The sequence below is a fragment of the Panthera onca genome, chromosome B1 (assembly GCF_046562875.1).
Source record: "Panthera onca isolate mPanOnc1 chromosome B1, mPanOnc1 haplotype 2, whole genome shotgun sequence".
Lineage (NCBI taxonomy): Eukaryota > Metazoa > Chordata > Mammalia > Carnivora > Felidae > Panthera > Panthera onca.
Genome location: NC_138342.1, coordinates 32,743,998 through 32,766,922, shown reverse-complemented (window position 1 = coordinate 32,766,922; position 22,925 = coordinate 32,743,998). Strand labels below are relative to the sequence as shown.

The following is a 22,925-nucleotide window of genomic DNA, read 5'->3' as shown; positions in this document are numbered from 1 at the left end:
TGTTCTTTCCTCCCCAGGAAAGGGAGTATATTCTCCTTGCAGCCAGAAAAAAGAATAGTGTCCTTCCCTTGTTTATTATGATTTTGTTATTAATTCTAAGTGCTCTATGATTGGCATAATCAGTGTATAAGATTACTTTTTTTTTTAGAATTAGAGATTGTAAATACGCTCTTTAAAATATGAGATGGCAACATGGATCTGCTGGAGCTACTTGATGCCACACATCTTTGCAGCAAACTGCATGCTTCTTTTGAGATCCATTGAGGCTTGGCCATTTTGGAAGCTATAACAAACTACTGTGCTTTATCCTTCATCCTGTTAAGTTTTGGCAGTCCATTATTCAGCCTCTTGAACTTATTAACAAGGAACAGTGATTTATGTACGAGGAGTAGTGTCTTCCTGAATAAGTTCTGGTGTAATTATGCTTATTAGTGAATGTTTAAGGCTCATAACTCCCCAAATATAATGTGCTATACTCTCACAGATCCCAGGTGCCTATGGCTCTTATTCTTCTAACTAACTTTACAACATCCTTCCAGTGATAATGGGAAAACAAGGGGATGATAGTGGGTTTAATGATAATAACTTGTATTACTTAGTAAAACATTGGCTTTACTTGGCCCATTCTCTGGCCAGCCTTTGTGGGAGCAAGAACAGATCAAAACGTTGGAGGCATCATGCATGTGGATACTTGGATGCAATAAAACATCACTGACCCCCCCATGGGGTCTACCATAGGCTCATAGGTGCCACTGGGTACCTTTGTAATGCTCAGGATGCTGGCGCCTATACTGTAAAATCCTATCATCTGAGACAAAGTGAGGCTACATGACTCATTTCTGCCAGCTGCTTAGACTTTGGTGACATTAGCCTTGGGTGGCAAGGAAGGATATACTGTTGTAGGAAAAATACGGGGTGTGTGTGATAACGGGGAAGATTTTGAATATATCTTCAGGAGAAGTCCAGTGATTTAATTTTGTGAAAGAAATTCTACAGTATGTGGTATAATGACTCAGGAGATAAAAGCTTATGGTTTATAGTTTGATTCTTCTAAATTGGTGTTTTTATTGTGAGACTGATTCTGCTAAATAGGCTTAAGCTTAGTTCAAACTTTTAACTGTTAATATCTGTGCTGCCCACACTTCATGATGTTCTGCAAAGCTGTCTTCCTTTCTCCCTTTAATCCAGGAAAACATTACAAATATCTAGTCAACAATTTTATTTTAAAGGAAATATTTCAAAATATAAAAGTTATCAAAAAGTTGAATATTTACAGTTATGTCATAGGTTACTATTAACAGTGCAGAGCATAGAATATGTAAGACTTTGAAGAGGAACTATGATAAACATCAAGGTTATATGTCACTGTTTTGCCACTGTACAATGGCAATTGTACAATGTCTGTGACCTGGAGAGTCTTTCTTTTTTCTGTATCCAGCAACCACACAGCCTCCTGTAGAAAAGTGCTATCTTTTCAGGAACATTATATCTAGAAAAGATAAAAAACCCCACATGTCTTTAGAAGCATTTCAGGTAACTGTGGTATGTAGTAATAAAGCTATACCAAAGAAGTTTTTGCTCATTTCTGGAATGTGGAGCAAGATGACCATATTCAAGTTAGAAGCCTCTGGTCTATAATCCGTATTGAGTTTAAATCTTGGCCTTGACTAAAAATTGTACATGCAAGCTGTCGAACTGTTATTACAAAGTGAGGGTGCTAATAACAGCCACTTTACTCAGAAGAGTGGGGAAATGCAAGGAAAGTGTTCAGCAATCTGTGAAGATTTTCCTGAAACGAAATAGTTGTTAATGGTTCCTCGTCTAAAAGGAGTCCATGAAGTTGCTGCTTCAACCAATATTTATTGTATGATAAGACATTTATAGTGACTTTTTCAAAAGATGGTGCATAATCATAACTTACTAAAGCATATCTGCAAGTATTTATGAACCATGGTCTAAGGCTCTGCTTTAATCCATGGATAGTGTCTGGAGAGAGTCTATGTAGGATTATTAAAAACATAAGCAACATCCTACTTTGGCAGAATTGCAGATTATCTTCTTCCAGATAATAGTTACAAACCTGGCACAGACTATTCAAAGGCACTGGAGAGCAACCAACCAAGAGCTGGTAGAAATTGGAAAGATGCCAACTCTTGAAAGAAGAGAAGGCTACTGGGTAAAATTCATCTTTATATGCCTTTGCACCTGAGGTTAAGTCCATGAGACAACCATAAAGTCATCGTCTTACTAGCTTGTAGAGTTGAGTTAAGAGAACAGAGTTTGGGCCTGCCAGAACTACTGAAATGTGGGGGAGAATATCCTGAAAAGAGTATTGCCCCCTAAATCTGCTTATAAACTCCATGTAAACCCTTGAACTTCACAGGCTCAGAAGAGACTCTTTAATGCTGGACTGAAAGCATAAAAACTGAGGGCTGCTTATAGGATCTGAGGACCTCAGTACTCTGAAGGTAAAGGATGGAATCCCACCAACAAACAGGCTGGACAAAGACACTGAGCCTTACATGAGATTGCAGCTCCAACCAGTTGCAGCCTTGTGAGACCCTGAACAGAAGACTCTGCTAAGCCATGTCTATCCTACTGATAGGCATGTCTTTTCCCACAGACACAGTGAATGTACAGCTGCATATGGAACAAGTCGTCTGAAAGAAACTGATTCCTGCATATCAGGTGAATAAGAAAAAACCCACATCAAACTGGGTAGGAGAGGGTCAGAAAATCTTGACATTAAATTCCATCGCCAGCATGATGACACACAACCAGGAGGCAACTCACAACTCCCAGCTTTTCCCTGAGGAGTGAAGCATTTGGACCCATGTTTGGTGCCCTCACTTTTAAGACTTCTACACTAGAGATGGGCCTCCAAAACCTCTAGCTTTAATAGGCAATGAGACTTGTATCCACGAGACCTATAAGGACATAGCAAACAAGAAAACAGTCCAAAATAAGATCACATGGACCCACTGTGGCTAATCCCCCATGGCCCAGCACAGAGGCAGCAGACTGAAATGCACCCAGTCTCTCTGTGCAAAAGGCCTGCTATCTTAAAAGCTTTGGCCTGAGGGACAGGCTTCTAATTTAACACATACTTACGGGCCAACTGCAACACTCTCCGGAGGCTAGCATCTAGGTTCCGAGTGACATTCCCCACTGTGGGATACTGACAGGTCTTGGCATACCCTCAACTACTGGGAGCCACTAAAAACAAAGATGGTAGAGCCAGGGCAGTGGTGAATAATTAGGCTCCTTTCCTACATGAGGCCACTCCTTCAAGACTGGGAGAGGTGGCTCTTTTAGCTAATGCATAGCAACCAAAACAGAGTCAGTGAAAATGAAGACACAGTAATATGTTCCAAACAAAAAAAGAGATAAAACCTCACAAAAAGATCTTAACAAAATGGAGATTTTGCTTGATCTCCATTAAGTGATTTATGTGATAGTTTACAATAATGGTCATAAAAATAATTCATGAACAAAGTGAAAAAAGTACCAAACAAATCACAGACTTGAAGACTATAGTTTCTGAACTGGAAAATACAATAGAAAGGTTCAATGACAGACTAAATGAACAGAAAGGATCAGTGAACTTGAGGATAGGTCAATGAAACTCATCTAATCACAGCAAAAAGATAAAAGAATGAAAGTGATTATAGCTTAGCTTAAGGGATTTATGTGATAACATGAAGCCAACCAATATTGATAATCTAAGGGTCCTAAAAGAGAAAAGAAAGAGGGTGAAAATTTCCCTAACTTGGAGAAAGAAATAGACATTCAGTTCTAGGAAACTCAGAGTTTCAAACAAGATGAACCCAAAGAGACACCAAGACATATAATTAAATTGCCAAAAGCTAAAGGAGAGAAACAACTTGTTACACAAAAGGGAACCCATAATACCATCAGCAACTTTTTTAGAACCTTTGCAGACTAGGAGACAGTGGCATGATATATTCAAACTGCTGAAAGAAAAGCAATGCAACAAAGAATACTCTACCTGGCAATACTGTCCTTCAGAACTGAAAGACCGTTTTTTCTTTTTCTTTTTAATATACTTTATTGTCAAATTGGCATACATACAACACCTAGTGCTCATCCCAACAAGTGCCCTTCAGTGCCCATCACCCACTTTCCTCTTTCCCCCACCCCCCATCAACCCTCAGTTTGTTCTATTTAAGAGTGAGAGACCATTTTCCAGACAAGGAGAAACTAAAGGAGTTCATCACCACTAGACCAGCCTTATAAGAAATGTTAATAAAGGGGCTTCTTTACGCTGAAAGTGCTGATTAAAAAATCATTTATTCTGTGTGTGTGTGTGAGAGAGAGAGAGACAGACAGAGAGAGAGAGAGAGAGAGAGAGAGAGAGAATCCCAAACAGGCTTCGTGCTATCAGTGCAGAGCTTGGTGCGAGTCTTGAACCCATGAACTATGAGATCAGGACCTGAGCTGAAATCAAGTTGGACACTTAACCGCCTGAACCACCCAGGCACCCCTGAAAGTGCTGATTAATAAGAGGAAAGCATATAAAAGTGTAAATATGAATGCTTAAAGGTTAATATATAAATTCAGAATAATCTTATGTTGTAATATGGTGGTGGGTTAATCGCTTACTAAAGTAGTAAAAATAACTATAATGACAATAATGGACACCCAACTTGCAAAGATGTAAACTATGACATTAAAAATAGAATGGGGGGTGGGGAGAGTAAAAATGTAGAGCCTTAGAATGTGTTTGAACTTGTTATAAACATAAAATAGACCAGTTTTATGTAAGCCTCATGGTATCCACAAAGAAATGTCCATAGTACATACACAAAAGATAAAAAGAATCTAAGCATACCACTATAGAAAACAATTAAATCACAAAGAGTAGAAGAAGGAACAAAAGAGTTACAAAACAGCCAGAAAACAATAAAAATGTCAGTACGTCCATATCTATCAATACATTAAATGTAAATCGACTAAATTCTCTGATCAAAAGAGTGGCTGACTGGATTAAATAAGTAATATCCATTTGTCTTGCTGCTAACAAGAGACTTACTCAGTTTTAAGGACAGAAGCAGACCGAAAGTGAAGGAATGGAAGAAGATATTCCAGGCTAATGGAAACAAAAAGAAAACTGGAATAACTTTACTTATATCAGATAATAAAAGACTATAATAAGAGACAAAGAAAGTCATTATATAATGATGAAAATGTCAACCCAAAAGTGGATATAACATTTGTAGGTATGGGCTTAACATAGGAACATCTAAAGATATAAAGCAAGGGGCAGCTGGGTGGCTCACTTAAGCATCTGACTCTTGATTTTGGCTTGGGTCGTGATCTCAGTTTGTGAGTTTGAGTCCTGTGTTGGGCTCTGTGCTGACAACACGGAGTCTGCTTGGGATTCTGTCTCCCTTTCTCTCTGCCCCTCCCCTGCTCAGTCTGTCTCAAAAATAAATGATATTCATTTATTCATTAAAAAAAAAAAGAATAGGAGTGCCTGGTTGGCTCAGTCGGTTAAGCAACTGATACCTTTTATTGGCTCAGGTCATGATCTCACAGTACATGCTATCAACACAGAGCCTACTTGGGATTCTCTCTATTCCTGCCTTATGTGCGCGCTCGCTTGCTCTCTCTCTTTCTCAAAATAAACATTAAAGAAGTAAAAAAAATAAAGATCTAAAGCAAAATTCACAGATCTAAGAGAGAATTAGCAATATAGTAAGAGTAGGGGACTTCATCCCCTAACTAGATCATCCAGACAGAAAATCAGTAAGTAAACATTGCACTTACCAGACCTTTACAGAATATTCCCTCCAAGAAGAATAGACATTCTTCTTTTTTTTAATGTTTATTTTTGAGAGAGACACAACATGGGTGAGGAGCAGAGAGAGTGGGAGCGGGGAGACAGGGGATCCAAAGCAGGCTCTGCACTGACAGCAGAGAGCCCGATGTGGGGCTCAAACTCATGAACCATGAGGTCATGACCTGAGCTGAAGTCAGATGCTCAACCGACTGAGCTACCCAGGCACCCCAGAATAGACATTTTTAAGCACATATGAAACATTCTCCAGGAATGATCGATCGTAGGTTAGGCCACAAAAACAAGTCAATAAATTTAAAAAGACTGCCATCATATCAAGCGTTTTTTCTAACCAAAACAGTATGGAACTGGAAGTCATTTATAAGAAAAAAAATGGAAAATTAAAAAATATGTGGAGATTCAACAACATGCTATGGAACAACCAAGTGGGTCATGGAAGAAATCAAAAGAAAAAAAAAATACCCGGAGACAAATGAAAATGGAAAGATAATATACCAAAACTTATGGGATGCAGCAAAAGCAGTTCTAAAAGGGAAGCTGATAGCAATAAATACCTATGTCAAGAACAAGAAAGATCCCAAGTTAAACAACCTAACTTTATATCTTGGGGAACTAGAAAAGAACAAGCTAAGCCCAAAGCTGAGATAGGGACTAAAAAGAGTAAAAAAGAGCAATAAAACTAAGCTGGTTAAAGAAAATAGACAAACCTTTAGCTAGACTCACCAAAAGAAAAAGAGAGGACTCAGAGGAGATATTACAACTGATAAATATAAAAGAATAATGGGAACTATTATACACCAACAAATGAAGCAAACTAGAAAAGAAATAGATATAATCCTAGAAACATAGAATCTTTCTTACAAGACTGAATCATGAAGAAACAAAATCTGAACAGACCAATTACTAGAAAGGAGATTGAATCTGTAATCAAAAAACCTCCTAGCAAACAAAAGTCCAAGGCCAGATGGCTTCACTGGTGAATTCTGTCTAACATTTAAAGCATTCACACCAGTCATTCTAAAACTCTTCCAAAAAATCAAAGAAGAGGGAACATTTCCAAACTCATTTTATATGGCCAGCATTACTCAGATATCAAAACCAGACAAGGATACCACAATAAAGGCAATTACAGGCCAATATGCCTGATGAACGTAGAATACAAAAACCCTAAGCAATCTATTAGCAAACTGGCCTCAATAATATGTTAAAAGTATGTTAAATGTGTGATCAGGAGGGATTTTATTCCAGGGATACATGGATAGTTCATCTACAAACTAATCAGTGTGATAACACCACATTAAGAAAATCAAGAATACAAATCATATGATCATCTCAGTAGATACAGAGAAAGCATTTTGACAATATTCAACCTCCATTGATGATAAAAGTTTATACCAAGTGGTTATAGAGGAAATATACCTCAACATAATATAGGACAAGCCCACAGCTATCATCATCCTTGGTGGTTACAAACTTATAAAGATTTTTCCTCTAAGATCAGGAAGAAAATAAGGATGCATATTCTTGTCACTTTTATTAAACATAGTACTAGAAGTCCTAGACAGAGGAATTAGGCAAGAAAAAGAAATACAAGGCAGCCAAATTGGAAAGCAAACCAAAGTGTCACTATTTGCAGAAGATGTGATACTATATATAGAAAACCCTAATGACCACTAAGGTGTTAGAGCTAATAAATGAGTTCAGTGAAGTTGCAGGATACAAAACGAATATACAAAAATCAGTTGCATTTCTATACACTCATGATGAACTATCAGAGATTAAGAAAACAATCCATTTACAATTGCATAAAAAAGAATGAAATACTTATGAATAAATATAACCAAGGAAGTGAGATACCTGTACATTGAATACTGTAAGACATTGATGAAAGAAATCAAGGACACATAAGTAGATACTGTGCTCACAGATTGTAAGAATTAAAATTGTTAAAGTTTCCATACTATCCAAAACAATCTACAGATTCAATGCAATGTCTATCAGTCTCCAATATTTTTCACAGAAATAGAACAAACAATCCTAACATTTGTATGGAACCACAAAAGACCCTGAGTAGCCAAAGCAATCTTGAGAAAGAAGAACACAGCTGGAGGCACCATAATTCCTTAAACTATATTACACAGTTATAATAAGCAAAACAGTATGGTATTGGCATAAAAACAGTCACATTGGTCAGTTAATTTAGGACAAAGAAGTAAAGAATATATAATGGGGAAAGGAGTGGCTCTTTAATAAATGGCGGTGAGAAAACTGGATTACTTGCTCACACCATATACAAAAATCAACTCAAACTGGATTAAAAATTTGAACATAATACCTGAAAGCATAAAACTCCTAGAAGGAAATATAGGGGGTAAGCTCCTTGACATGAGTTTTGGTAATGATTTTTTGGATTTGACCCTAAAAATAAAGGCAGGAAGGCAGGAAAGCAGATATAAACAGGTGAGACTACACTGAACTAAAAAACTTGTATACAGCAAAGGAAACCAACAAAATGAAAAGGCAACATGGAAATTTGCAAATCATACATCTGATAAGGGGTTAATATAAAGAACTCCTACTATTCCATTGGGAAAAAATCCAATTAAAAATGGTCAAAGGATCTGAATAGAAAATTTTCCAAACAAGATACAACAAATGGTCAATAGGTATGTTAAAGGATGCTGCTACACATCACTGATCATCAGGGAAATACAAACCAAAACCACAATGATATATCACCTCACACCTGTCAGAATGGCTATTATAAAATGACAAATCACAGTTGTTGGCAAGGACGTGGAGAGAAAGGAGCCATTGTGCACTGTTGGTGGGAAGGTAAACCAGTGCAGCAACTGTGGAAAACAATATAGAGGTTCCTCAAAAAATTAAAAACGGAACTACCATATGGTCCAGCTATTCCACTGCTGGGTATTTATCTGAACAGATCACTATCTTGAAAAGATATCTACACCCCTGTGTTCATTTCAGCATTATTTACAATGGCCAAGATATGGAAACAACCTAAGTGTCCATCTATATTGGATAAAGAAAATGACACTGGAGAAAGAAAGTCCTGTGTGTGTGCACACACACAGAAATGTTATTCAGCCATAAAAGAAAATATTGCCATTCACAACAACATGGGTGGGCCTTCACTATGCCAAGTGAAATTAGAGAAAGACAAATCCTGTATGGTCTCACTTATATGTGTAAAAACACTGAACTCCTACATAACAGAGAACAGTTTGTTGGTTGCCAGACGCCTGGGGTGGGGAGTGGGTGGAATAGATGAAAGTGGTCAAAAGGTACAAGCCTCCAGTTATAAATAAGTGCTGGGGATGTAATGTATAGCATGGTAACTGGAGTTAACTATGTTGGATATTTGGAAGTTACTGTGTGGTGATGGATGTTAACTTACTATGGCAATCATTTCTATATATATAACCATTATGTTGTACACCTAAAACAAGTGATGTCAATTATTTCTCAAAAAACTTGTGACATAATTATGTTGTTTTAAGATGCTAAATTTGTGATAATATGCAGCAACAGAAAATGAAACAAATCTTAATTATAATTTGAACATGCTTTAAAAACAGAATTTGACAAGCTGACTCTAAAATTTTATAGAGAGATGGAAAGGATTAAGAGTAGTCAAGGGGCACCTGGGTAGCTCGATTAAGCAAGGCTTGTGAGTTCAAGCCCTGAGTTGGGCTCCAAGCTGGGTGTGAAACCTACTTAAAAGAAAAAGATCACTGGGGATAAAACTGGCAGGAACCAGCAGACAGAAAGGAGCATGTGACTTCTCCCTCCTCTGTCTTCCCTTCTCCTCTGCTGCCTTCTAAAGACAGTCTAACCAGGATTCACTGGCAAAGAAGTAGTGTAATTTTCAAAGTTTCTGTCCCATGCAAGTATATAATTTTGAGTTTGAATTTGACACATGACAGTATAACAAAAAGCACATAGTTGATGAGAGATCACAGGAATGTGCTAAAACATGATTCTCAACTTTGTGATTGCAGCCTTTTGGGAGTCTTTTGAAAATACAGAGGCCACATTCCAGCTCCCAGGGTTTCTGATTTAGTCTGATTAGCTTGGGCATCTGCACATTAACTAGTATTTCAGGTGATTCTAGTTTAGATGCACTTTGAGAAGGAATTGGCGTTTCAGAGGAACTTCAAGACTGGATGGTGGCATGAGTATCATTCAGTGTAGACCCCTTTGGATCACATGAGTGGAGGGAAGATAAAGCAGGAAGGGGAACCCCTCTGGAAAGCACAGGGTCCTGAGACACAGAGACAACCCGGGCTATTCCAAGGAACAAATCAAAGCACATCTGGTGGAGGGTCCAAAATATTCCTACGAGTAGTGTAATAAAATAACCAAAGTCACAACAACAGAGAGCAAGTAACAATCCCCGAAAAAACACTTCCTGAAGGGCCAGGCCCTGGACAGTGTATGACCCTCCTTTAATATAGCAGTGCTGGTAGGTGCAGAGCATACAGCAAGCTTTTAAAATGCATAAGGGACAGAAAACTAGCCAAAATGGTGAAACAGAAAGAAATTCCTCAAAAGAAATTCCAGGAAGTAGCAACAGCTAACAAATTGACCAAAACCGATTTAAGCAATATAATGGAACAAGAATTTAGAATAATAGTCATAAAATTGATCGCTGGACTTGAAAAAAGCATAGAGGACAGCAGAGAATATTGCTACAGAGATCAAGAGACTAAAAAATAGTCATGATGAATTAAAAAATGGTATAAATGAGGTGCAAAATAAAATGGAGGTGGCTACAGCATGGATTGAAGAGGCAGAAGAGAGAATAGGTGAAATAGAAGATAAAATTATGGAAGAAAGAAGAAGCTGAGAAAAAGATTAAAAAATCCAGGAGTACGAGGGGAGAAGTAGAGAACTGAGTGATGCAATCAAACGGAACAATATTCGTATCATAGGAATTCCAGAAGAAGAAGAAGAGAGAGAGAAAGGGGCTGAAGGTGGACTTTAACAAATCATAGCTGAAAACTTCCCTGATCTGGGGAAGGAAACAGGCATTGAAATCCAAGAGGCACAGAGAACTCCCTTCAGATGTAATTTGAATCGATCTTCTGCACGACATATCATAGTGAAACTGGCAATATACAAGGATAAAGAGAGAATTCTGAAAGCACCTAGGGATAAACAGGCCTTAACATACAAAGGTAGACACATAAGGGTAGTAGCAGACCTATCTACTGAAACTTGGCAGGCCAGAAAGGAATGGCAGTAAATCTTCAATGTGATGAACAGGAAACATATGCAGCTGAGAATCCTTTATCCAGCAAGCCTGTCATTCAGAATAGAAGGAGAGATAAAGGTTTTCCCAAACGAACAAAAACTGAAGGAATTCATCACCACTAAACCAGCCCTACAAGAGATCCTAAGGGGGACTCTGTGAGTGAAATGTTGCAAGGACCACAAAGTACCAGAGGCACCACTACAAGCATGAAACCTATAGACATCATAATGACTCTAAACCCCTATCTTTCAATAATAACACTGAATATCAATGGACTAAATGCTCCAACCAAAAGACATTGGGTATCAGAATGGATAAAAAACCAAGACCCATCTATTTGCTGTCTACAAGAGACTCATTTGAGATCTGAGGACACCTTCAGATTGAAACTGAGGGGATGGAGAACTGTCATGCTACTGGAAGTCAAAAGAAAGCTGGAATAGCCATACTTCCATCAGACAAACTAGACTTTAAATTAAAGGCTGTAACAAGAGATGAAGAAGGGCATTATATAATAATTACAGGGTCTATCCATCAGGAAGAGCTAACAATTATAAATGTCTATGCACCAAATACGGGAGCCCCCAAATATATAAAACAATCACAAACATAAGCAACCTTATTGATAAGAATGTGGTAATTGCAGGAGACTTTAATACTCCACTTACAGCAATGGAAACATCATCTAGACACAGGATCAATAAAGAAACAAGGGCCCTGAATGATAAATTGGATCAGATGGACTTGACAGATATATTTAGAACTCTGCATCCCAAAGCAACAGAATATACTTTCTTCTTGAGTGCACATGGAACATTCTCCAAGACAGATCACATAGTGGGTCACAAAACAGCCCTTCATAAGTATGAAAGAATTGAGATCATACCAAGCACACTTTCAGACCACAATGCTATGAAACTTGAAATCAACCACAGGAAAAAGTCTGGAAAACCTCCAAAAGCATGGAGGTTAAAGAACATCCTAGTAAAGAATGAGTGGGTCAACCAGGAAATTAGAGAAGAAGTTAAAAAATATATGGAAACAAATGAAAATGAAAATACAACAATCCAAACGCTTTGGGATGCAGGGAAGGCGGTCCTGAGAGGAAAATACACTGCAATCCAGGCCTATCTCAAGAAACAAGGAGATCCCAAATACAAAATCTAACAGCACACCTAAAGGAAACAGAACAGCAAAGGCACACCAAACCCAGCAGAAGAGAAATAATAAAGATCAGAACAGAAATAAACAATATAGAATCTAAAAAAACAGTAGAGCAGATCAATGAAACCAAGAGTTGTTTTTTTTTTTTGAAAAAATAAACAAAATTGATAAACCTGTAGCCAAGCTTCTCAAAAAGAAAAGGGAGAGGACCCAGGGCGCCTGGGTGGCTCACTTTGTTGGGTGTCTGACTTTGGCTCAGGTCATGATCTCATGTTAGTGGGTTCGAGCCCTTCGTCAGGCTCTGTGCTGAGAGCTTGGAGCCTGGAGCCTGGAGCCTGCTTCGGATTCTGTGCCTCCCTCTCTCTTTGTGCCCCTCCCCTACTCTCTGTCTCTCTCAAAAATAAACATTAAAAAAAAAAAAGGGAGAGGACCCAAATAGATAAAATCATGAATGAAAATGGAATTATTACAACCAATCCCTCAGAAATACAAACAATTATCAGGGAATACTATAAAAAAATTATACGGCAACAAGCTGGACAACCTGGAAGAAATGGACAAATTCCTAAGTACCCACACACTTCCAAAACTCTCAGGAAGAAATAGAAGTTTGAACAGACCCATCACCAGTGAAGAAATTGAATCAGTTATCAAAAATCTCCCAACAAATAAGAGTCCAGGACCAGACGGCTTCCCTGGGGAATTGTACCAGACATTTAAAGCAGAGATAATACCTATCCTTCTCAAGCTGTTCCAAAAAATAGAAAGGGAAGGAAAACTTCCAGACTCATTCTATGAAGCCAGCATCACTTTCATTCCCAAACCAGACAGAGACCCAGCAAAAAAGACAACTACAGGCCAATATCCCTGATGAATATGGATGCAAAAATTTTCAACAAGATACTAGCAAATCAAATTCAACAGCATATAAAAAAAATTATTCACCATGATCAAGTGGGATTCATTCCTGGGCTGCAGGGCTGGTTCGACATTCGCAAATCCATCAATGTGATACATCACATTAATAAAAGAAAATATAAGAACCATATGATCCTGTCAATCGATGCAGAAAAAGCGTTCAACAAAATTCAGCATCCTTTCTTAATAAAGACCCTCGAGAAAGTTGAGATAGAAGGAACATACTTAAACATCATGAAAGCCATTCATGAAAAGCCCACAGCTAATACTGTCCTCAATGGAGAAAAACTGAGAGCTTTTCCCTTGAGATCAGGAATACAACAGGGATGTCCACTCTCACCGCTGTTGTTTAACATAGTGTTGGAAGTGCTAGCATCAGCAATCAGACAACAAAAGGAAATCAAAGGCATCAAAATTGGCAAAGATGAAGTCAAGCTTTCACTTTTTGCAGATGACATGGGATTATACATGGAAAACCCGACAGACTCCACCAAAAGCCTGCTAGAATTGATGCATGAATTCAGCAAAGTCGCAGGATACAAAATCAATGTACAGAAATCAGTTGCATTCTCATACACTAACAATGAAGCAACAAAAAGACAAAGAAACTGATCCCATTCACAATTGCACCAAGAAGCATAAAATACCTAGGAATAAACCTAACCAAAGATGTAAAAGATCTGTATGCTGAAAACTATAGAAAGTTATGAAGGAAATTGAAGAAGATATAAAGAAATGGAAAAACATTCTGTGCTCATGGATTAGAAGAATAAATATTGTTAAAATGTCAATACTACTCAAAGCAATCTATACATTCAATGCAATCCCAATCAAAATTGCACCAGCATTCTTCTTGAAGCTAGAATAAGCAATCCTAAAATTTGTATGGAACCACAAAAGACCCCGAGTAGCCAAAGTAATATTGAAGAAGAAAACCAAAGTGGAGGCATCACAATCCCTGATTTTAGCCTCTACAACAAAGCTGTAATCATGAAGACAGCATGGTATTGGCACAAAAACAGACACATAGACCAGTGGAATAGAATAGAGACTCCAGAATTGGACCCACAAATGTATGGCCAACTAATCTTTGACAAAGCAGTAAAGAATATCTGATGGAAAAAAGACAGTGTCTTTAACAAATGGTGCTGGGAGAACTGGACAACAAAATGCAGAAGAATTCTTACACTTTCTTACACCATTCACAAAAATAAACTCAAAATGGATGAAGGACCTGAATGTGAGACAGGAAACCATCAAACCCTAGAGGAGAAAGCAGGAAAAAAGCCTCTCTGACCTCAGCTGCAGCAGTTTCTTACTTGACACATCTCCAAAGGCAAGGGAATTAAAAGCAAAAATGATCTATTGGGACCTCAACAAGATAAAAACCTTCTGCACTGCAAAGGAAACAATCAACAAAACTAAAAGGCAACTGATGGAATGGGAAAAGATATTTGCAAATGACATATCGGACAAAGGGCTAGTATCCAAAATCTATAAAGAATTCATCAAACTCCACACCCGAAAAACAAATAATCCAGTGAAGAAATGGGCAGAAGACATGAATAGACACTTCTCTAAAGAAGACATCCAGATGGCCATCAGGCACATGAAAAGATGCTCAATGTCGCTCCTCATCAGGGAAATACAAATCAAAACCACACTGAGATACCACCTCACGCCAGTCAGAGTGGCTAAAATGAACAAATCAGGAGACTATAGATGCTGGAGAGGATGTGGAGAAACGGGAACCCTCTTGCACTGTTGGTGGGAATGCAAACTGGTGCAGCCGCTCTGGAAAACAGTGTGGAGGTTCCTCAAAAAATTAAAAATAGATCTACCCTATGACCCAGGAATAGCACTGCTAGGAATTTACCCAAGGGATACAGGAGTGCTGATGCATAGGGGCAATTGTACCCCAATGTTTATAGCAGCACTTTCAACAATAGCCAAATTATGGAAAGAGTCTAAATGTCCATCAACTGAATATGGATAAAGAAGATGTGGTTTATATATACAATGGAATACTACTTGGCAATGAGAAAGAATGAAATCTGGCCATTTGTAGCAACATGGATGGAACTGGAGAGTGTTATGCAAGTGAAATAAGTCAGGCAGAGGAAGACAGATACCATATGTTTTCACTTATATGTGGATTCTGAGAAACTCAGCAGAAGACCACGGAGGAGGGGAAGGGGGAAAAAAAGTTACAGAGAGGGAAGGAGGCAAACCATAAGAGACTCTTAATACTGAGAACTGAGGGTTGATGGGGGTGAGGGGGAGGGGAAAGTGGGTGATGGGTATTGAGGAAGGCACTTGTTGGGATGAGCATTGAGTGTTGTATGGAAACCAATTTGACAAATTTCATTAAAAAAAAAAAAAAGAGTAGTCAAAACAATCTCGGAAAAAGTAACAGTGCTGGAGGATCTTTAAGTACCGGACTTTAAGATGTGTCATAAAGTCACAGTAACCAAAACAATGGAGTATTAAAATAGGGGACAAATACATCAATGGAAAAGAAGAGAGGGTCCAGTCCAGAAACATCTATACTTAAAACCTCATTGGTTTTCAACAAAGGCACCCAAGCAATTCAACGGGGAAAGGAAAGATTTTTCAACAAATGGTGTTGGAAGACTGTATATCTGCTTGAGGGAGCTGTAGGATGGGGGGAATCTCAATCCTCCTCTCACATATAAACAAAAATAATTTCAACATGGGTCATAGACCTATAACTTCTAGAAGAAAACCTATTAGAATATGCTCATGACTTGTTAGTAGACAAATATTTTTTTAGACAGGACACAATAACCATAAAATTTAAAAATGTATAAATTATAATTAAAATCTCATTAAAAGACACCATTAAGGAAATGAGTTGGGAAGCCACAGAAAGAAAATATTTGCAAAATATATCTCACAGATTTGTATCTAGGAAATGCAAATAAAGAAGTTTTACAACTCAATAACTAAAAGACAACCCAGGAACAATGGGGAAGAATAGTTTTCAGCAAAAGGTCCTGGGACATGTACATGGCAAAAGAAGGAAGTTGGATCCCTAACTTAACACAGTACACAAAAATTAAATGGATCAAAAATATAAATGTAAGAGCAACAACTATAAAACTCTTAGAGCGAAACAGCTGTAAATATTTTCTTAGATATGACGCCAAAAGTGCATATAGCATATATAACTAAAGACAGAAAAAAAGATAAACTGGACTTCATCAAAATAAAAATTTTTACATCAAAGGATACTATCAAGAAAGTAAAAAATACTTCCACAGAATGGAAGAGGATATTTGCAAATGATTATTGGGTAAAACACTTGTATCTAGGGTCTATTAAGAATTCTTATAACTTGGGGCGCCTGGGTAGCTCAATTGGTTAAGGGGCTGACTCTTGAATTTCAGCTCAGGTCATGATCTCACGGTTTGTGAGTTGGAGGCCCGCATCAGGCTCTGCACTCACAGAGTGGAACCTGCTTGGGATTCTCTCCCCTCCTCTCTCTCTGACCCTCCCCTGCTCGCTCTCTGTCTCTGTGTCTGTCTGTCTCTCTCTCAAAATAAATAAATAATAAAAAACGAATTCTTATAACCCAACAGAAAGATAAATTACTAGGTTAAAAAATGGGCAGAGGACTTGAATAGACAGTTCTCCAAAGGTACAAAAATGGCCAGAAAGCCCATGAAAAGATGCTCCATATCTTTAGTCATTAGGGAAATGGAAATCAGAACCACGATGAGATACCACTTTACACCCACTGGGACATTATAAACAAAAAGGCAGACAAGCCTTTGTGTGCCACTGGTGGGAATGCAAGATTTCTCAGGTGCTGTGCAAAGACTAGCAGGGCTGCAGCACAGTGAGCGGGAGGGGGAGGCGGAGGCTGTTTTTGCAGGTGTAGTAGAAAGTTCCCAGAGGGTTTGTGAAGGGAACTTGATACACTGCAGGTGGATGAGAGGACTTGCCCATGGACTGGGGGAAGGGGCGAGGATAAGAGGAGTCCGATAACGTCTGGGTTTCCGTCCTGACCGGCTAGTTGAATAGAGCTGCTATTTACTGAGGAAAGGCGACTGTGGAGGCAGGTAGTGAGAAAACGCAGAGTTCCATTTTAACCAAGTGAGGGTAGATACCGTGTCAGGAACCGATCTCACTTTTTCCTTTCAACGAGACACCCGGGTTTGGGTGGGCGGGGCTTTTGGCTTCCCAGGCAGACACCACATTTCCCTGCCTCCCTTTGAAGTATTTGTGGCCATGAGTAAATTCTTGCCAGTGGAATTCAAATGGAAAGGGTATGTATAGCTTCCATGTGGCAAAAATGAGACTTGGAAAGAAGCGATTTTTCAAATCTGTGGAAGCCAAAACCTTTATAATATATTCAGAACTTAAAAAAACTCCATTGTTCATAAGCTGGCTCTGGTTTTAACAGACTGATTAAAAAGAACATGTGGTTTGATAAAATACAGCATAGTTGAAATCCATGATGCTGGTTGGCCAAATAGCCTTTGTCACCATGGAGACTGTACAACCTGCGTTTTAGCATTTTTTAAGCACACCAAAGGTTTGTTGTAGATTCTTCAAATCTGACAAGTTACATGATGCACAAAAAGGAGGTGTTGCCAATACAAACTGTAAAGCCGTGTCTACTCTGTGGACCCTCATGCCCTGGGAAATGAGTGAATTGTCTGGCACTTACCTGCACGCGCGACTCACTGCTCTACCTCTGTTCGCAGGTACTGGGTACAGTCCAAGATTTTTTTTAGTTGAGCAAAGTTTAGTTTTTCTGAACACATAGGACATGTGCTTTCAGTATTTAACATGCTGTTTGGGGAGGGAAAGGCAGAGTAAAATTAAATACATTCCTTTATCTTTGGGTTATTCTAACGTGAAAAACAGCTATTCCTGTCTACACCTCCTTAGTCATGTTCATCATGCAGTTTAAGAATTAGGAATATTCAGTCCTCACGCAAGGTCCCCTTTAAGGATAATGTTCACAAAGGTCATTTAGAAAGTTCTTCCAAGAAGACAACTTGGGTCTTTAGGAATATGAATAAGGAGACCTCAGAATAAAAGAGTGGTTGAATCAAAGGCCTCATCCGTGTGGCGGAATGAAACAATGCACACTTACATCTTAAATTCTGAGTACAGGGCAGGGAAGTCGCAATGTGGGCACACAGTCCAGTCATCCTTCAACATATGGCGACCCTGGAAAGAGTACATTTAAAAGTAAAATTCATCATTTAAAAAATTCCTGCCATCATTCAGTTACGATACACGTATCCAAGTTAAAAGCCAGACCTCTAAATTATGAAATTGGTATTTCACGTAGGTGATTGACTATAAAGAGATGGCGTCAAACAGACTGAAGCCAGATTTCATTTCTCACATTCATAGAAGGGTGTTCAATTTTGTGACATCATTACCTAAATTTATTTTCCTCTAAAATAAAGCTTATGTTAGCCTAGTGATTAACAAATAATCTGTATTTAAATTTTTGTAATAGGTCTTAATATGAAAATTAATACTAAAGACCACCACTTATGCAGTGCTACAGTATGCCAAGGTAGTGTCCTAGGACTTCATGTTCTGTCCTCAACCTGCAGTTTATCTCACTAGGCACGCATTGTTAGGGTTGGGCCCAGGAAGGTAAAGCAAACCGCACAAGGTTATATAGCCAATAAAGTGGCAGAAAAAGGCCTTAAGCCAGGACCATCTGATTCCCAAGTGTGTTTTTTCTTACACAGCAAGTATTCAGATGGATTGTGAATATATGTTAAAAAGAAACTTACTGTTACAATGCAATATGGGATGTTATTTTTGCATCCAGGACACAGGAGTTCACACTCTGGGAGAAGAAATTCGCAGAAGGGACATGGGGTTGTGGCCTCTTCTGTCTCGGATGTATCAGGTCTCCTGTGAGAAAGAATCATGTGTTTAACAGGCCTACTTCTTCACAGTCAGAATCTGAAACTAGAGAGAAGCTCGGCATCAGCCTGCACTCTAGCTCAGGAGGGGGGAAGAGGAATTAAGATTGGTCAGACCGTAACAGTATATGGGCCACATGCAGGAGTTAGAGTTCACGGCACAGTAAATGGCAGAAAACATGGGTGGGTCTTGCTGTGTCCTCTCTTCTAGGGTCACTGAGGGGTAAGCTTGCTTTTTCTCCTCTGTCTCTCCCTTTTGTATACTCAAGTGGTAAAGACTGTCTAAGGCTGTGCAACAGAACTTCCTTGTGACAACGGCAGTGTTCTAATCTTGTGCTCTCCAATATGGTAGTCATGAGTCACATGAAGCTTCTGAGCGCTTGAAATATGGGTGATGTGAGGAACTAAATTTCAAATTTAATTTTAATTTAAATAGCCACACGTGGCTAGCAGTTACCGTATCAGACCTCATAGCTGTAGAGAAATCTTAACTAGCATCTCTTCAAAGCTAGTGCCCAGGCGTGGCACCAAAATGTCAGGGCAAACGTGCCCCTACGTTTTCTCCCCACCTGCCTCTCCATGAGGAGAGAAATTCTATATGCTCTGGATGGCAAAGCTGGAAGGCAGAGGGATCTGTCCTTGCTGGCATCAGGACCCAGCAGCACCAGCCCTGGACTGTGATGCTTTGTGTAGGAGTCAAAGAAATCCTGACTTGTTCAAGCCATTGTCGGGTTTTCTGCTGCTGGTAGCTGAATACAGTCCTGATTGCTGCCCCCCATCCATTCTCTTGCCGAGCCTGCACACTAGCAGCTGTATTCTAACAAACGCATTTGTGAAGTGTGATTAGATAGAAAGAGCTGTCACTGCCTACCGGACCATAGCCTCGATCTTCTTTTTGTACTTGGCATCTATTTTGTGGCGGTACTCGGGCCTCATCAACATAGCTGCGAAGCTGAAAGCAGAGTTCTTCAGGCCTGCTCTGTGGCACTCGATCACAGTAGATGTCAGGATGGGCACAATGTCTGCAAAACAAGCGAGAGCAGAAAGCACAGTGCTCCTACCGTCATGACTCTGTCCCTGTTCAGGAGGAAAACAGGATCACACCTCTCTAAATGTGTGTTTTCTGGCAAAGAACCAGATGTGTGACCTGTTAAACGAGGACAGGACACAGCAGTGAAGTCGCTGCTTATCAAAATGTCCTTCCTGTGATTATACTGTGTTTTGCCATGGAACACTTGGACCAGCACTTGCTTGAGGTCATCTGCATGTATCCTCCCGTTACCGGTGAGATAAGGTTTTGCATTTGACAGGACTGCCGATGCATGGTAAGGGAGATTAATAATGTTATGCACTAACCTCTCTCCATGCATCTGTTTCTCCAGGACGGATACCCAGAAGGTGAATTAATGGATCAAAGAGCATGACCTTTTAAAAAACACTCTTAGCACAAATTGCCAAACTGCTCTCTAGAAAGGCATATACCAACGTCCATTCCCACCAGCAGTCGTGAGAGTGTGTGTCCTGTTACACCATTTGCCAGCATGGTATATGGTTATTTTAAAGTTTTTTTCATGTAACAGAAAAGAATATATTTAGAGAACAGGGGTTGGTGCAGTATGACCTGTGAGCCAAATCTGGCCCTCTGTTTTTGTACGACTTATGAGCTAAGAATGACTTTTACATTTTTCGATGGTTGAAAAAAATCAAAAGAATATTTTGTGACATATGAAAGTTATATGTGGTTCAAATGTCCATGTCCAAAAATGTAAAGTTCTTTTGGAGCACAACCATGCTCATGTACGGTTTACGTAGAAACAGTAGTTGTGACAGAGACCGTTTGGCCCACGAGGCCTAGACGTTTAGCCCTTTACAGAAAAATTGTGTTGCCCTGTCGTAGAATGTGGGAAAGTCTATTAACTGAAGAATGTTATAATGATACATCATATGGGATAATGGGATCTTTTGTAGAGGGCATGGCCTATCATGGTTGAGAAGAGAGTCAGACTTATTAGCTAATAGTGTGATCTCGGGCAAGTATAAAATAGGGAAAATAATAATAGTACCCATGTGTGTAGTTTTGAGGTTATTCTTAGAAAGATCTGCTTGATCTTGGCTGGCATGTGGGGCTTGGATTTTGGAGGAGTTTCTGCCATTTCCAGAACTGATAAGAGTGGCTCACTGCCTAAACTCTTGGTACAAACAATGTGGTTTATGCTGAACACCTGCTCTCTGGGAGTCTGGAAATTCAGTACATACCAAGCGGGAGGTGCTGATGTGACCAGGCCCCCGTACAACCCCTGGGCACTGAGTCTCCTCTGGGAGACCCCATTTTACATGTGCTGTCACACAACTCATTCCTGGAGGAGTCGAGTGTGTCCTGTGTGACTCCATTTGGAAGGGACCCTTGGAAGCTTGCACCTGTGCTCCTCCAGACTCTGCCCCATGTGCCTTTTCCCTTTGCCAATTTGGTTTTGTATTCTTTTGCTGAAATAAATCGTAGCCTTCGGCACTACGATGTGCCGAGTTGTGTGAGTCCTAGTGAATTGCCAAACCTGGAGGTGGTCTTGGCATACCGTTCTACTATAGTGGCTGCAGAGTTAGTGACTATCGATCTCACAGTGCCACACGAATGCAGAAGTGCAGGTAACAAGCTCTTCTCAGATAGTACTCACGTGACGGAAACTTGCTGATGTTGTTGGCCACCCGAATAAGCATACGTGCCCCTTTCATATGATCTCCATTTTTAACATGAATCTGAAATACATGTTTCACTTTTCTTAGAGATTTTGATTCAACCTAATTCATGCTTTATTGCCCCAAATAAAATAATCCCTCCTTGATTATGACCCTGAACAGGGTCGTTCCATGATCCTTGCAGCCTTACTTGGCTTATGGCACTTGGAATTTCTCCTTTATTCTTCCAGCGGCTGCTGCCTGGCACCATGGCCTCACTGGCCTTACCTCTACTCTGTGCTCTGTTCTCTACTTTGTCTTAGACCATGTGACATGAGTTCAAATCCCTGATCCATCTCTTCCTGGCCATTTTTGGAGGGCTAATGATACCAACTTTGCCAAGCGGTCGTGAGACCTGAAGGCCGAGTCTGTCAGGCTGAAAGGGGATGAGTTGTTAAAGGAAAAGGGCGCTGCCTGTCGTGTGGGAAAGGGGCAGCAATGGCTGGAGGGGCCTGAGATTGGGTAAGTACTAAGTACGAGCAGGGTCTGTGATGCTTAAGATGAGAGGAAGCTGGGGCGCCTGGGTGGCTCAGTCGGTTAAGCGTCCGACTTCGGCTCAGGTCACGATCTCGCGGTCCGCGGGTTCAAGCCCCACGTCGGGCTCTGGGCTGATGGCTCAGAGCCTGGAGCCTGCTTCTGATTCTGTGTTTCCCTCTCTCTCTGCCCCTCCCCCGTTCATGCTGTGTCTCTCTGTCTGAAAAATAAATAAACGTTAAAAAAAAATTAAAAAAAAAAAAAAAGATGAGAGGAAGCTGGAGAGTCCACAGGACCAGGCCACAACGTTGCTGCATCATCCAGGCAAGGTGGGGCAGCTGACAGGGGTGGGGGGTGCGGGGTGAGGGGAACAGACTGAATAGGAGGCAGAACTGGTGAGAATGTGCAGGGCAAGTTTAGAGTAACTCCCAGGCATCCAGTCTAAGCAAATGAATGATAGTAGAATTTACTGAGCACTGCAACCTTCTGTTAACTGAATCTAAAGGGTAGGGAGTCCCCTGCTGTTTGTCCTCTGTTGACTCTCTGTGCCTCAGACTTCCCAGCCCAGTCATCCAGACCCAAAGTTCCCAGGCTGTCCCTCAGCCAGAGTCCC

At 39.8% G+C, this 22,925-nt stretch overlaps 2 protein-coding genes across 5 annotated transcripts in view; one reads left to right on the top strand and one right to left on the bottom strand.

Annotated features, from left to right (window-relative positions):
* The window catches only part of RFC1 (replication factor C subunit 1), an 84,002-nt gene extending 79,172 nt beyond the window's left edge, over positions 1 to 4,830 (top strand). Inside the window, exon 26 of the transcript XR_013555310.2 lies at positions 2,384 to 4,830. The gene's annotated coding sequence lies outside the window, so the exon portion shown is untranslated. The remainder of the gene's footprint in view (positions 1 to 2,383) is intronic.
* Positions 1 to 22,925, bottom strand: part of WDR19 (WD repeat domain 19) — a 112,701-nt gene that overhangs the window by 2,300 nt on the left and 87,476 nt on the right. For 2 of the 4 annotated variants that reach the window (XM_060655223.3, XM_060655226.3), the window contains exons 32-36: positions 21,778 to 21,859; positions 19,977 to 20,127; positions 18,971 to 19,094; positions 18,310 to 18,386; positions 1,205 to 1,489 (exon numbers count right to left, since the gene is read on the bottom strand). In XM_060655223.3, coding sequence (XP_060511206.1) covers positions 1,363 to 1,489; positions 18,310 to 18,386; positions 18,971 to 19,094; positions 19,977 to 20,127; positions 21,778 to 21,859 — 561 coding nt within the window. In that variant the 3' untranslated portion in view covers positions 1,205 to 1,362. Of the gene's footprint in view, positions 1 to 1,204; positions 1,490 to 17,877; positions 18,003 to 18,309; positions 18,387 to 18,970; positions 19,095 to 19,976; positions 20,128 to 21,777; positions 21,860 to 22,925 lie in introns of those variants that run through there. The other 2 variants (XM_060655224.2, XM_060655225.2) reach the window with 2 other exon arrangements.